The sequence below is a fragment of the Pan troglodytes genome, chromosome 3 (assembly GCF_028858775.2).
Source record: "Pan troglodytes isolate AG18354 chromosome 3, NHGRI_mPanTro3-v2.0_pri, whole genome shotgun sequence".
Taxonomy (NCBI): Eukaryota; Metazoa; Chordata; class Mammalia; order Primates; family Hominidae; genus Pan; species Pan troglodytes.
The window spans coordinates 123531471-123547659 of record NC_072401.2 but is presented as its reverse complement, the minus strand read 5'-3'; the positions used below and the strand labels follow the sequence as shown (position 1 = coordinate 123547659).

General features: G+C 33.9%; 1 protein-coding gene and 1 long non-coding RNA gene across 19 annotated transcripts in view; one reads left to right on the top strand and one right to left on the bottom strand.

Moving 5' to 3' along the window:
- The window catches only part of LOC134809913 (uncharacterized), a 36571-nt gene that overhangs the window by 14553 nt on the left and 5829 nt on the right, over positions 1-16189 (top strand). The window lies entirely within an intron of this gene.
- Positions 1745-16189, bottom strand: part of BLTP1 (bridge-like lipid transfer protein family member 1) — a 208701-nt gene continuing 194256 nt past the window's right edge. For all 18 annotated transcript variants that reach the window (XM_063809822.1, XM_063809823.1, XM_016952153.2 and 15 more), the window contains 10 exons: positions 15634-15784; positions 15040-15197; positions 14713-14905; positions 14281-14498; positions 11204-11455; positions 10345-10548; positions 8507-8701; positions 7742-7876; positions 4776-4941; positions 1745-2469 (listed from right to left, as the gene is read on the bottom strand). In XM_063809822.1, coding sequence (XP_063665892.1) covers positions 2253-2469; positions 4776-4941; positions 7742-7876; positions 8507-8701; positions 10345-10548; positions 11204-11455; positions 14281-14498; positions 14713-14905; positions 15040-15197; positions 15634-15784 — 1889 coding nt within the window. In that variant the 3' untranslated portion in view covers positions 1745-2252. The remainder of the gene's footprint in view (positions 2470-4775; positions 4942-7741; positions 7877-8506; positions 8702-10344; positions 10549-11203; positions 11456-14280; positions 14499-14712; positions 14906-15039; positions 15198-15633; positions 15785-16189) is intronic.

Genomic DNA, 16189 nt, shown 5'->3' with positions numbered 1-16189 from the left:
GCCGATAGGAAAGCAAAATCCTTTATGTAATTTTTTTTTTACATGTTATTGAAATTTTACAAGTTATCTGGATGCATCATGTGATTTACTGGAATAGAACAAATTACGTGATACTCAAAAAATAACTATAATAGACCACTTGGAAGCTTTGTAATCTAAGCGGCTGACCATGTTTTTTAATTTAGGAATAAATCTTAGAGATCATCTTTTTTTTCATGGTTGCATACTATGCTACTGAATGGATGTCACTTTTAATTAACCTGTCTTACACTGATGAACATTTGAATTGTTTCCAGCCATTTATTACAAAGAATACTGCAACATACTTCCACAATACTGCACTGTTGCAGAATACTGCAAATATACATGCTTGTATAATTATTTCACACAGGGAAGTATTGTATGTATGTCCAGTAAAAATTATATGCCTTTATTATTTTGACAGCTGTTACTTAGTTGTCCTTCATGGGAATTGTACCAATTTGCATTCTCATCAGTAGTGCACAGATGTGCTAGTTTTCTCATAGCTTTGTCCAACAGTCATAGAAATTTTAAGTAGTTACAGATTTGTCCTTTTGCTTTTTATAACATTATCAGTTAGTGCCAGAAATAGGGTAAGTTTATACTTGTTATTTTATATGCACCAATGTTAAGAGATTTGGGGGTCGGATTCAGAGATCAGACAGATGACAGCTATGATGGCCTAGCAGAAAGAATACAAAATTAGGACTGTTAAAACACTAGGGTTTTGGTTGTGTGACTAAGTTGCTTTGTGGCATTAGACAGCAAATCTTAATTCCCCTACTAACATTTACTAGATCTATACCCTTGGCTAAGTACCCCAGCTCTTCTGGAGTTTTTTGTTGTTTAATCTGTTAGAGATAAAACTGTCTTATCTACCTAAATCTAAGAGTCTGCACTAGAGGCTTTCTTTAGGTGTTTTCTAACTCTAGCTCTTCAATTCTACTGTTTACCCAATCTTTAAACTGGCCATACTGACTTGGCTAGATTTCCAACCTGAGGTAATTATAGCTACCTTTGAGTATTATTTTAGATCTTGCCATTTAAAATTTTTTATACTTAATGTGTGTACATAATACACATATGTATCTGTAATATATAACATACATTATATATAACTTCATACACACAAAAAATACATACAAACATGTAAGGAATATAGTATAATAAAAATTACTTGCTGTGAATTTACCATTAGCTTAAGAAAGAACAATACCTAATATTTCTCGTAGGTATTATTAATATACCTCTTGTGTGCCTGTCCCTGATTGCATCCTTCTTGAGCTAATTTTTTATAAACATAGTCATCTTCCTGTGTTCTTGGGGGATTGGTTCCAGAACATCCGTAGATGCTCAAGTTCCTCATGTAAAATTGTGTAGTATTTGAATATAACTTACGCACATTCTCCTGGATACTCTTTAAAAATCATCTGTAGATTATTTACAATACCTAATAAAATGCCTACACATCACTTCATTCATGTGGACTTAATGTACTTGGTAAATACAAAAGTTTTGCTTTTTGGAACTTGGGTGGAATATTTTTTTTTTCCTGAATGTTTTCGATCTGCAGTTCATTGAATCCACAGAGGTAGAACCTATGGCCCAACTCTAATATAGGTATAAATCATCATCTTCTATGAAAGCATCTGATCAGCTGTGACACAGCATGGGCATCTATTAATTATAAACAGGAGAAAAAGATTGAAAAACTACTACAGACTTAAACCATTACTGTGACTTTATTACAATGGTTAACAATATTTTAGTGGTATACAATCATATCACAATTACTCAAGCTATATACAAACAGGTATTTATATAAGTCTACATTTAAAAAAGAAAAAGCAATTAATGACCTCCCCAAAATCACATTATCAACAAGATTTTTTTCTAAAAGTTACAGCCAATCCAATAACAAAAAAATTCACAGTTATTCTGCAGACATTTTAAAGATGCAGGAATTGTATTGCACATTATATAATTATAAACCATAACAAGCAGTTATATATTTTAATCTAGTTTTTCACAAAATTTACATTATCATGCAATACTTCACTGTACACAGAATGATGGAACTAGAACAAACAGGTTAACTTACAAACTTTTAATTATAATAGCCACAAATTTAGAATTATTTTAAAGTTATATTTAAAATTATTATACTAAAAAAAACTCCAGTGTAATAAAACAGACACAATCATAATTTGTTCACAGATCAAATTACTTTTTTAGTGTTCTTCTTTGTCTTTGCCTTTCTTTTCCTTTTCATCCTGTAGTGCAGTACCGAGCTTTTTGATAAGAACTGACAGAACCTTGTCCAGTGGATCCATGACTCCTCTTTGAAGCCATTTAGGAATAGTAGTCCTAGCATGATGAAAGCCCAATTTTTGAAGAATATAATCAACACCTACTGGATCAATCTTTCTTCCAGTCCAAGAAATTAATCTAAAATAAAAATTACAGTTATTATTAAGGAGTGTAATGCCCTAAAGCATGGTTCTAATGGTAGGAAAAGAACATCACTAAGCCTCTATAATATACTCAAGACAAAATATTTTCAGTAGGTACATTTGTATAAATGAGCCCATAATTCCTGGATTCACCATAATAATAGCATTCAAAAAATAATATATGTATGATTATAAATATCTTCGACAACCTAAACACAGCAATAGTGTTTACTATATTTCATCCTGAATATTTTAGGCCTGTTATACAGTTATCTTAAACATATAAAAGGACATCTGGTTAATTTTAGTAGATTTCATAAGCATGTGGCATAATGGGAGAAAAAGGCTAAAATTTACTGAGTGCTATGTGCTAAACATATTTGAAGGGAGAACCATTTTTTCCCTATTCTTGCTATTTCCTTATACGTGGAGAAACAGCTGTTACTGAACTGCTCCTGGCCACCTTCTGCCCCTGTATTGATGATTTATCCAACAGGCAAAGTTAGCAGAGGAAGTAACAGTTCAGTACCCTCCTCCCTCATGGAGCCCTTCATTTTAGTCTGTTCCTTCATACCACAGGTTTTTCAGGAGCAAGCCCCTAAACAGGTTAGCCCTAGAGTATTCTATGTTGTCTGTGGCTGAGTACATACATAGAGCTGCTGATTGTACAACTCCAGCAACCCCCATCCCGCCCTTCCCCGAAGTTAAGTTCTGCATCGATGCCCTGCAGGTAGGACCAAACCCGAACTTTGTAGAAAGCTATTGTTGCCGTATATCTAAGCCACATGTCTTGTTATCAGCTTTATCCATATTAATCTCTCCCACTATTTCAATTGGTTCTGAACTCAGGGTGGGGGTTGGGGGTGGTTAGGCATTGATCTCCTCAAACTCAAATAGTTATAAGCATTTTGCGTTAATTCATTTAACCAGTGTAACGATCCTACAAGGTGGGTAATACCATTTTCCAAATTTTTCATGAGTCAACTGAGGCAGAGAGAACAGAGGGGTTAGGTGTTTTGGCCTAGCTCAGTCAGCTACTATGCAAAAGAGCTGGGCTTACAGCCAGAGCTCTTAAACCACGCTCTCTACCACTACACCACATTACTTAACTAGTTACTCTTGATAGTTTGCTAAAAAAAGGAATATGGTAGCTATTTTTATGCTCACTTGAAACTAAATTCATTTTGTATTCAATTTAAATACATTATTTAAATTTGCAAATACAAAACAGATTTTACAAATAGTTTTCTGCATTAGGACCTCTGCAGTATTTTAACAGTTAATATTTCTCATGGGTATATGCACTATTAGTACCAAAGTGTTTTGCTTATTTAGTTACAACAAATTTTACTGTATGCCAATTATTTATTAACACACCAAGTCAGTACTTTCTGCCTATACAAGAGTCCTCACTGCATAATGGAGATTTTATTTTGGAATTATTTTGTGACATAAATATGTCTGAATAAAAACCTTATCTAAATAAAATGTATATCATTTTGCAGAATGTTGTGCTGGGATGTAATGGATTTTTAAAAATAGTGTTATTTCAGGATTCAGACAGTTACAACAGGATTAACAAAGCAGATGAGATGAAAGGAAAAAAAACAGGAAGGCTGTTAGTGTTAATCACAAACAAGGACACACAAAGCAAGCACCACTAGTTATAGAAACTATCATAAATATAACTGAAACTAAAAAATACTTTTGAAATTTTGGGATAGTGATTTAATTGGGATAATTTTAGTAGACCATGACTCAGTAAGGGAACCTTAATCTGATAGTGTTAAATTTAAGATATTAGGCATGGTTTTATAATGCTTAGTATGCAAAGAGAGGGGCACTGTGATGCTGCAGGTTTTATTACAGTGTTATGACATATATACAGCAAGAAATTAAAATAGTTCCTTAACAATTAAATATGACTTCTGCTGCATCTTGCCATACTAAATAACAAAACAGTTTACAGTAGCTACCTCAAACCCTGAAAATAACATCTTGGTGAGAAGGTGAAAAACTAGTGGCAACAGTGGAAGGACAATTATTCTCATATTTTAGTAATGTCACCCATTGGACAACTCATCAGTGCTGAGCTATTCTCAACATTTGTACTTCATTCGCCTTACCTAGAAACAAATACAGAAAGCAGCAGCAAAGACAGCACACAGAAGCTATAGACATTACAGGAGACTAACTTCTGAATATATTTTTTGATAATCATATGTAACTTACATTATTCATAACTTTTTGCTCATAGTAATCCCTTAGCATATGGGTAAAATGTATATACTCATTACTTACCTAAGAGTAGGTTCTAGATGCCATGTATTGCACATAAAATCTCTCCAGTCCACAGTAGTATAAGTGATGCTATCTTCTCTATCTTTATCAGAGGAATTGTCGTCATGTATAATAATTGGACTTTTTTGTCCTGGTCGAGTAGATAAAATCCGAGGTGGAAAGATGGCTATAAGGAAAATTTAGATTAGTATGATACATTTATGTTAAATCACCATAAGAATTAGAACAGAATTGGTTTCATTTCTCATTTTATCTATGACCTGGCCAAAGCCTCATTTAATTGCATTTCTTAAAAATAATATTTTAAAATAAGCCATAAGTACCAATTATTGATAATTCTTAGAGATTAACAGTGTCAACATTAATGATAAAAAATGCTGAGATCATTGACTTGATAGCAAGCCTATGGCACTGAAATTGATAGTTGTAGGTTTCCTAAAGAATGGCTGTAGTAGGTTTTTTTTTTATTTTTTTTTTATTATTATTATACTTTTAAGTTTTACGGTACATGCGCACAATGTGCAGGTTAGTTACATATGTATACATGTGCCATGCTGGTGTGCTACACCCATTAACTCGTCATTTAGCATTAGGTATATCTCCTAATGCTATCCCTCCCCCCTCCCTTTTTTGTTTTTTTTTTAACAGCTTTGAGATATAATTCACACACCATACCATTCATTAATTTAAGCTGTGTAATTCAATGGTTTTTGTATGCTAGTGGCTAGTTGTATATATATTTGAACAGTGGTACTAAAGAGGTTTTTATGTAAGCAGGCTTTTCACTCTTTATAAAGACAAGTCTTTTAATTGGCTATAATAATTATATATAAAGTGTAATCTGCAACATAGGTATTAGGGTGGTGCAAAAGTAATTGCAGTTTTTGCCATTAATACTTTCATATGATCTTATTTAATGAATACAGCTTTCCTCTTAGGGCATTAGTTTCAATACACAAACTGGACGTGAAATAATTGAATAATTAGGTAATATGTGTTATATAGCTCTGGTTATAACTTGATTGGGAATGAGCCTCAAAATTAAGCCATAGTAACGCACTACATAAGAACACAGATGCCCTGTTCAGTTAAGGCCTGCTCAGTTGCTGGGTTTTTGTTTATTACTGGTGGTGGTTACAGTGCTACAGTTTATTTTGATGTTCTCTAAATATGTTGATTCTGGTATAGTCTGACATGCTGTTAAGCATTTTCTCAGGTATGTTTGAGTATTTTGGCCAAAACGAAGTGCTTGTTGCTTGTAATAACTTATTTATAATTGAAATCCTCACATATATATTTTGTTATTGTAAATCCACCCCCTTTTCCCATTGAAATGTTTTATAACAGTTTATATTAAAACGGTCTTTTTGTTGTTGTTTTTTAGAAATACACGTAGTTTGTGGCAGACCAAGACCAACAAACTATTTCATAAAATGACAAATGTTTCACATCATACCCAAGAGAAACAAATTTGTCAGGTTTTCAAATATAGGTAGACTAGAAAATAATTCTGAACTTCACAGGTTTGTCTTGAATCTGTTTTTTTCTACATTAAGTTTAAATATTAAGGCATAAAAACAAAAAGGATTGCCAGTGACTGGTATCTGTTGGGGCTGTATGTGAAGATTTTATCTACTTATATATAATATACAAGATTGCCTATTATACAGTTTCTGTCATTTTACTTGAAGTTTCTACTGAGGTCATATAGATTTCTCCCAGCCATCATTATTGGTTTTACTCTCTCACTGAATTTTGGGCACATCTCAATTGAATATTAATAAAAGAGCATTTCAATGTATGCTATGCTACCTTTGTACTCTTTCAACATGGTCGTTTGATAATCTTTATTTTTAAAAGTCAAGACAAATTTTATATTTTTTCCTCATGAAGAAAATGAAACAGTATTATAGTGTGACTTGAACAAATTACATTTATTCCAAGTTATTTATTAGGAAGCACATATGTGATTTTACCATTGTATATTCATAACAGTGCAATAAATATTGAATGAATAAATGGCCATATATTTTGTAAGCATTCCAAATCATTACATTTCAAATTACCTCATTCTTTTAAACAGTTACAGAGTACTATAATATATTAGCTAATTCCAGATATTAGGGCTGCCATACTTTTTTTTTTTTTTTTTGAGACAGGATCTCTGTCACCCAGGCTGGAGTGTGGTGGTGCGATTATGGCTCACAGCTCACTGTAGCCTTGAACTCCCAGGCTCAAGCGATCCTCCCACCTCACAGCCTCCCGAGTAGCTGGGGACTACAGGTATGTGCCACCACACATGGCTAATTTTTGTATTTTTTGTAGAAATGGGGTCTCACTTTGTTGCCTAGGCTGGTCTCAAAGCCCTGGGCTCAAGCAGTCCATCCTCCTTGGCAATCCCAAAGTGCTGGTATTACAGACATGAGCCACCGCCCCCAGCCACCATACATTTCTTAATGGGTAAACATTAAGTTACCAGTCTGTAAACCAATGTTAGCAAGCTCATGAACCCAAATACCACCACTGAGATTTAAATAATTTATGTATTAAAAAGAAAATGTTTTCTGCATTCCAAACATTTATCAGCTTTCTCAATTCAGTTTTCACAATTAGGTAAATAACTCATGCTTCTTTATTATGTAGTTGTTTCTTTAGTCATTTCACTTTGATTTGCAGTATTTTCTCACATTTTCCTATTTTTCAAGAATCTCCTGTAAGATCTAACTGAAAATGTACATAAGATAATGTATACAGAAACACTTTGTAAAGTATAAAACACCGTTGGTGCTGTATATATAGCAAGTACTCAGAAAGTCTGTGATAGTCTTACTAACGCTATTTACTGATATCTTCAACTCACGGGAGATATATTCCACTCATTTTCTCATTAGACCATAACAATTCATGTAAATGGCATTGACAGCTGCCATTCTTGCAGCCTAAAAGAAAAAGAGTATTCCACCCACCTTTTTCTTTTTCTTTAAGATAAGCTGACACTAAATCATGAAGAAACATGATAAGCTCAGCATCCATAGTCACACAAATGTGGTCAGTGAACTCTGTCACCACACTACATTCTACTTTTGGCTTCAGGCTGGCATCTGCAATAATATGGTAAAAGATTTAATAAAATGAGTCATCTTCCCATTAATAAGGATTTATATAGGTCTATGTAAATGCATCCACATGAAATGCAACTGTAAAGAAATGAGTAATATCTGTATGTGATTTACAGGATGATGATAGTTTGTTAAGCACTTCCCTAGTACAGATTGAGTATCCTTTATCCAATTATGCTTGGGATCAGATGTCTTTCAAATTTTGGATTCTGGAATATTTGCATTATACTTACTGGTTTTAGAACCCCAATCCAAAAATCTGAAATCCTCCAATGAGCATTTCCTGTGTCATGTCAGTGTTCAAAATATTTTGGATTTTAGGGCATTTCAGATTTTTGGATTGGGATGCTCAACCTATATATGCCATTTATTCCTGATAATAGTCCTATAAATGAAGTCCAATTATTCTTCTTCATTTTACTGAGGAGAGAGAGGTATAAGTTGGTTAAATAATTTTCCAGAGGTCATATAGCTGATAAGAAAATAAATCAATTTTGCCTAGAAAATTAATTTCATTAGATATTAATATTACAAAAAATCCATGGGAACACAGCAGTAGTTTGAAGTGCCTTTAGAATTTTCTTATTAACTTTAAATTGTTTTTCTACATACCCTGTAATGAAGGCTCCTGTGGTTCTTGAACATGAATGGATTTAAAGTCAAGCTGCATCCTTGGTAATGCAAAGATAGTCTCTGTTTCATGGTTGTAGCTAGAACCTCCTCTGAATCCACTCAACAAACTAGAATTCTTCACAGTAGTGCTATTCTCAGTGTTGTTAGCATCAACATTACGAAGTAGATTTAGCTCTACATGCATAATGATAAAGAGAGAGTCAAATTAAAACAATAGGCATTGACAAGCCTATATAGCTTTCAAGACAACTATAATATACAGAACTATTATTTCAAAAGTTGGAAAGAATCACATTATAGATAGATATACTACATATATCTATGTATACAGATATATACATATACATGGACACATATGTGTATATATATACATATGTATATATACATATATTTATATATATACATATGATATAGATATATATGTAGTATATCTATATCAGTATCTCACTGTTGTCAAGACCAAAGCTTTATAATGGGATTTGTATAAACCCAATACATTCTAGCTTTGGTTTCTGGGATTTTAAAATGAATATTATTCTCAACTGAATTCATGTCTGAAGTTGGAATTTCACTAAGCCCAAAGGGCTCCATAGATTGAACACTTCACTCTTAAAGAATTTGAGATTAAATAGGATCCTGGTCTTGAAATCAGGTAGAAGTACTGATTTTCCCCAACATATGTGCTATGATTAAACTATAGATCTTAGTTTTATAAAGATCTTTTATAGATCTTAGAATTATAATAATTAGTATTTTTCTTCAGACGGCAGTTCATTATGCTAATAGACGCTTTAGGACACTCCAGCCATAAAGATCCCCCTTCCCCCAAATCCCTGTTTGGAAGGTAAAATAGTCAGTACAGGCATAATCTTCTGATTCACTTTCTTATTCTCCTTTGTTCTAGGAACATTTTTAACAGTCTCTATTCAATCCATGAGATGGCCTATTCCATGTTAACTGTTCTCATGGGGCCTAATCTTTTCCATTTTGAAAAAAGGTCATTTTTGGCTGGGCATGGTGGCTCATGCCTGTAATCCCAGCACTTTGGGAGGCTGAGGCAGGAGAATCGCTTGAACCCAGGAAATGGAGGTTGCAGTGAGCCAAGATCATGCCACTGCACTTCAGTCTGGGCAACAGAGCAAGACTCTGTCTCAAAAAAAGAAAAAGAAAAGAAAAAAGGTCATTTTTATGTAAAACATTGAAAAGTCTCAACACCTGTCAATCTAGTCAGCTTTCCAATACACAGAGATAATTGGTAAAAGCAATACTATAAACCCAAATCCCAAAAGCACCACAAAATAAGTTATCATGACCACACTATCACAAGACTGTTGTATCTAATCAAATGAAAAAAAAAACTATCAAAAGCACTTTCTTTTAAACTTACAACTTGATAGAATGATAATATTTGGTTTCATTTTGTTCTAGCTATTCGAACTTTAAGTTTGTGGTATTCCTTTATTTAGTTGTGTAACAACCTCCCCAAACTTCCATTTTTTAGCATTACTAGAAAAATATTTTTCCAGAATCATTTCCTAAATATTTCCTAAAATATTTCTCAATGTAATAAACTTAATTTTATTTAAAGCCAATTTTATTTAGAGTGTTTTCAATTACATCTAAAATAAGTTGAGTCCATGAGATGCCACATTACCAGGGTGGTATTAAATAATTATTACTTGTGTCAGCCAGCAAGATTAAAATGAAAATTGTTTAAGGAAATGAAAACACCATCTCCATTTAAATTCTAAACACAGTCAACAGAATCCAAAATGGAAAAAACAAAATAAATCTCTCCAAAGACTCAAAATTTTAACCTTCATTCCTTGTAGCTGTAACATAATTGAACCATTCTTTCACACTTGCTACTCCATGGGGTGGATTTTCATGGCGACGCCTTGTTATCTTGGTTATTGTTGCCATAGGACTTTCCAAAGCACCACATGGTTTGGTAACCATAGTATTATGACCCAGGTGAAAATCTAGTGTTTGTACAATATATGTAGAATGATCACTGGAGCCTACAACAAAATAAAAATACTTTTTTAAGGTAATAAACCATATTTAGATTCAAGATGATAATTGTGGCCTCAGAGCTATAAATTCAGTTGTCATATATAGGAAGGCTATAAAAATGAAGAATAAATGAGGATAAAAACCAAATAATTCACAAATAATTCTTCTATTAGTGGTAATTGGATTTGTCCCTAGTAAGATGAAGAAAGCATCAAACATCAAACATTTTTTTCCCTCAATGTAGAAACCACCAAGTAGAAAACTAAAGCTCAAAGGAAATGGGTTTATCACTGTAGAGATAAAAGCACAGCCTTGCCTATATATTTTATAATATAGTCTTGACTGGCAAATAATTTCCTCACACTACCACTATGTTGCCTTCACTTCATGTTTTTATAAGAAAGATTACAGTAACTATTACCATGACTTATGTTTAGCCACAGCAGCAGAAACTTTAATTGCCTAAGTAAGAAACATGGAGTAAGATGGCACGTTCAGAAATTAACATGTTCCAGACATTATAAATATTGACTCATTGGCAGTGAACTCCTTAACATGTCAGATACATGATAAACAGAGATGGACTTCAGAAATACAATTGTCATTTATAGTCATAACAGAAGATAGGAGAAAGTAAAAGCTGGAAATGTGTCAGTTTACCATCTTCCCAGATTTTCTGAGCTTCAGTCCAAAAAGCAATATTTGGTTCTTCTAAATGAAAAAGGGCCCAAGATTTTGAACGAAAATTTGGACCATGAAAACATGCCAGTGTCATATGATTTCCATGTAAGCTCATTGATCCTCCAAATTGCATTCCATCTTCTGGTAATGGAATCTGAAATAAGGATATGTGGCATCCTGATACCACCTTCAATACTCCAGGCCAGTGTCGATGATGTGCTGCATCAAGTACTGCAAGAAAACCAAAAAACACATATCCTGAAGTGCCTAATGAGTACCCTTGGATAGGGTAGAGTGAGGCAGCAAGTGGCTACTTTCTACAGTCTCAGGTGAGGGATGAAAACAGTGTCCAGTGCCTGTTAAACATTAAGCAATAGCTAATAAAGAGACATTCTAGGAAAAGATGCTGCATGAGGATGGATATAGCTAAGGAAAGTAGTAACTTGCTAAAAATAATTAAAACTAATATGTCTGAGGCTGGGTGCTGTGGCTCACGCCTGCAAACCCAGCACTTTTGGAAGCCGTAGCGGGTGGATCATTTGAGGTCAGGAGTTCGAGACCAGCCTGGCCAACATGGTGAAACCCTGTCTCTACTAAAAATACCAAAATTAGCTGGGTGCGGTGGAGCACGCCTGTAGTCCCAGCTACTTGGGAGGTTAAGGCAGGAGAATTGCCTGAACCCAGGAGGCGGAGGTTGTAGTGAGCTGAGATCGTGCCACTGCACTCCAGCCTGGATGACAGAGTGAGAACCTGTCTCCAAAAAAAAAAAAAAAAGAAAAAACCAAAACCTAATATGTCTGTAATGATTAATGAGTTACAAAGTACTTGCATGGAATTTTATGTAATTCTCAATTCTCATTATAACTTTGTAAACTAGATATTTCATCTTGACTGATTTCAAGTGAATAAGCAGAAGAACAAAGAGGTTAAGTGAACCAGTAACTGGAAGACCTAGATATCAAATGCAGACCCTCTTATTTTAAGTACTGCTTTTAAACTCATATTCCTTTGCTACTCAAAGGTCAGAGGGCCAGCAGAATCAGCATTGCCTGGGAGCTTGTGAGAAATGCCGACTCTTAAGCCCACCTGTACCTACTATATCAAAATCTATATTTTAATAACATCTCCAGGGGTTTCAGATGCATGTTAAGTTTGAGAAGCACTAATCAAACATACAATGTTTATTTTCCATTTATTCCAATAATGTTCCTTTTGGCTGTTTTCCATACCTCTCACCCATAATCCAACCAAAGATCATGAATTGTATTCAGCTATTATGTTTTCCTTTAAACAATTCCCTAAGCCTTTATGTTTGTTTTTTGTGACGAGGAGTTTTTTTGAAGAATCCAGGCCAGGCATTTTGCAGAACATCCCTCAATTTTTATATGCCTAATATAAATTCTAGTTTAAAGGAAATACATGGACTACAGGAAAAACATAAATGACACCACAAAGAAGTAACTGAAAAAGATCTAGAAGGTAGGGAATTCTTTAGGACAGTTGGCTACATCTCTTCAATAAGTCAGTTCATATAAAAAGTGAACTGTGCTAAATTAAAAGAAGGCAAAGGAACATAACCATATTTAACCTGTGACCTTGGATTGGATAAACTGGTTTGGACAAAACCATTATAGAGGACATTTTTAGATCAATCATGGAAATTTGAATGTGTTTTGAAAGCTAAAGGAGATAATTAGCAAAATGGAAAGTTGGAGATTGTTGACCTACAAAATGGTATGAATTTTGATATTTTCTTAAAATGTATGCATATATACAGATACACAGAAAAATATCTGGAGGTGTATGCTCTAAGGTGTTCACAGTGATTTCTGAGTGGAATGTGATGGTTTTATTTTTTTGCTTCTCTTGTGTTTTCTAGTTTTTTTCAATGTATACGTATTACTTCTGTGATAATAAAGTTATTAAAAAGCTATCCTCATTCTGACTGTTTCTCACCACTTACACCTCTATCATCCTAGTGAAAGCCACCATTTCTTGCCTGGACTCTTGCAATGGCTTCCTTACAATAATGATGTAACTATGTACGTAACAATGATAATGGTAATTATTGCAATGGTTTCCTTCCATTCTTAACTGCCTATAGTCTGTTCTTCACACAGTAGCCAGAGTGAGCTTTAAAAGGGAGTATTTTTTGAAAAGATAAATCAGATATCAAATCTGTTTAAAACTCTCTGATAGCTAACCATCATATTAAAAATCTTACTGTAGTAGACCTCTGTGAATTCATGTCCGGCATTTTCGTCCTTGCTCATTTCTGTTCCAGCCACAGTGGCAACCTTAATGATCCTCAAGCCAAGTTTGTTCCTACTAGGGGAACTTTGGACTCAATATCCCCCAATGCCTGGAACTCTCTTCCCCCACATCTTAGCCTTGTTCTTTCATTCACATTTCCACTAAAATGTCACTTCAGAAAAAGCCTAAATGATCACCCTTTCTAAAATAGCTATCCTCACATTTAATCATTCTCTATATTCTTCCCGTTTTGTTCTTTTGCTTAGCACTTCTCTCTTACTGAAATTATCTTATATATTTAGTTAGTAAATTTATTATGGTCTTTCTCTCCCATTAGAAGCTGAGCTTCATGAGGGTAGTGATTCTGTCCACCACTAGATCTCCTGTGCCTAGAATAGTGCCTAAGCACATGGTTGTAGCTTAATAAATATTTGCCAATTGAATTACTAAGTGAAAATAATGACCTGCTTATCACCTAATAAATCCAAATTCAAATATTCTGACTCCACAGACATTCTAAACCAGAACATGATATTCTCATAAACACTATTCAAGAGCGTGGAGTGGGTATGGATGCAGATGCACTGCAGCAGGGGGAAGAGATAACAAATGATGTCTTCCTAAATGATGGCCTCTAATTCCATTGGCAGGTAGAAATTCTGGTCCTTTGCTAACTGAGTGAGATAAAGAGCCTGTGGGCTATTTTCTAAGTGGGGCATACAGATTATTATGATTTTAAATTAAGAATGTAACATATTTAGTGAAAGATAAAGCATATATAAAAGCTTACTTCTAATTCTTACATTGTTCTTGTGAACTTTTTTCTAGGTTGCTAGTCATTGTCTTTGGCGGAAGGTAAGGAACTGGTCCCCAGGTAGACAGAGCTCGTTTGCTGGTATCAAATTGTTGTGTGAAAAATTCCTGGAGCTTCATTCCTATTTTTATCAGATCTGGTGTGGTTGACCTTGATATCATTACTTGGAAAATATCCCACTTCAAATCTCCATGGACGAAAATCTCACTAGAGCATAAAACAAAATATTTGTCATATGTCTTACAAAAGATACTCAAAAAGTACAAGAAACATTTTCTTCCCCCGCCCAGCTTTTTAATTTGTATTAATTGCATAATAAATAAGAGTTTTGTAAGAAAAATTGCTGTTTTCTCACCAGATGATAGACAATATGTTGAGAACAGTCATGTAAAGTGTCCAAAAAGTAATCCTTAATAAATACCTTTTATCAGTTATGCTTGAATCCAATGTATTATACAAGTTTACTTTCCATTCATCCTGAAGCTTAAGATCAGCATTACTGAAGATGCCCATGAGGATACTTGAGCCCATGTAATCAACACGAGCTTCAGTAGAACCCATAGTAATCTGAATTTTGTGACTGGGTTGCTGATTTGGATGTTCAGAAATATGAGCTAAAATAGAAACAATAATTAATTTTGACAGACATGTCCATGGGAAAAACTCATGAGAATCCATCTCCAAAAGCATTTTTTTGGATATATATATCTTAAGGATATGTTAGGTCAGTTTTAAAATTTCAACATACCAACCATCTCCAAAGCATTGACATCTATGGTCCCTCCAACTACTCCTCCTTTAGAATCTAATTGTGATCTTCCCAGACCAACAGACATGCTGATCTCTCGATCACGATTACTTCCTACTGACAGACGGCCCTGGCTCTTCAAACCACTAGTTGTCCAACTAAAAAATGAAAAAAAGGTTATTATATATATAGCTTCCAGTGTCATGAATTAAAACAGGATTTAAATTAAAAAGGAGTTAGATTATTTAAAAGGTCAAGTTTGACAATGAAACAACATACTTTATATAAAAACTGTGTGGTAAATATTTGAGTATTAACATTGATAATGAAGCTTTACTCCTAGCTAGAAAAGCTAGAAAATTACCCTGTTCTCCTTATAATTGATTCCCTTTTTATAGAACATATATTTCATGATGTTTTATATTGCAGTATCCTTAGAATTAAGCCATTTTCAGGATAAAACATTTTATATCGTTTATCTACTATCTTTTTCAAATATTTAGCATTCAAAAAAGGTTCTGAATATCTTTACTACAGTAGAAGAAAAGTTACAAAAATGATTAAATACATTTCCTTTGTATCTGAATAGCTTACGTTGTATTTCCCATTACATTACTCATATTCATTTGAACGTTTAATTGCTTCAAGTTGATAGCAAACACGACAAGTGTTTCCCATGGGGTCCCTTGTTGGCTTGCTGCTTTGTTTGATTTGTTAAAAGGAGTTGATGTTTTTGAAAGTGAATCTAAAAATAGAAAAATCAAATACATGTTCATTCACATAAATGCCAAGCTAGTTACAAAGCAAAAACTATTTTTATTGCTATAATCCAAAAAGTAAAAATATAATATTCTTGTATTAGAATCTAATGTTTAATGGTTATCCTATTGCCTCTAAAATAATAGTTACCACTTACTAAATGTTTATAAGTGCTGGCAGCTTTACCTCTTGAAAGCTCATAAAATTATGTATGGCCCCCATTTTATATGAGGAAATTCTGGTGTGCATGGGATATAGCAGCACAGATCATGCATCACCCTAGGATTTTGTTTAACAAAGAAGAAAATCATAAGGTGCTGTTGCCAAATACAGGACTCAAAGGCAGAAACCATTCTGAAATGCAGATGCCGGTTGGGGTGCCTGTCTTTTG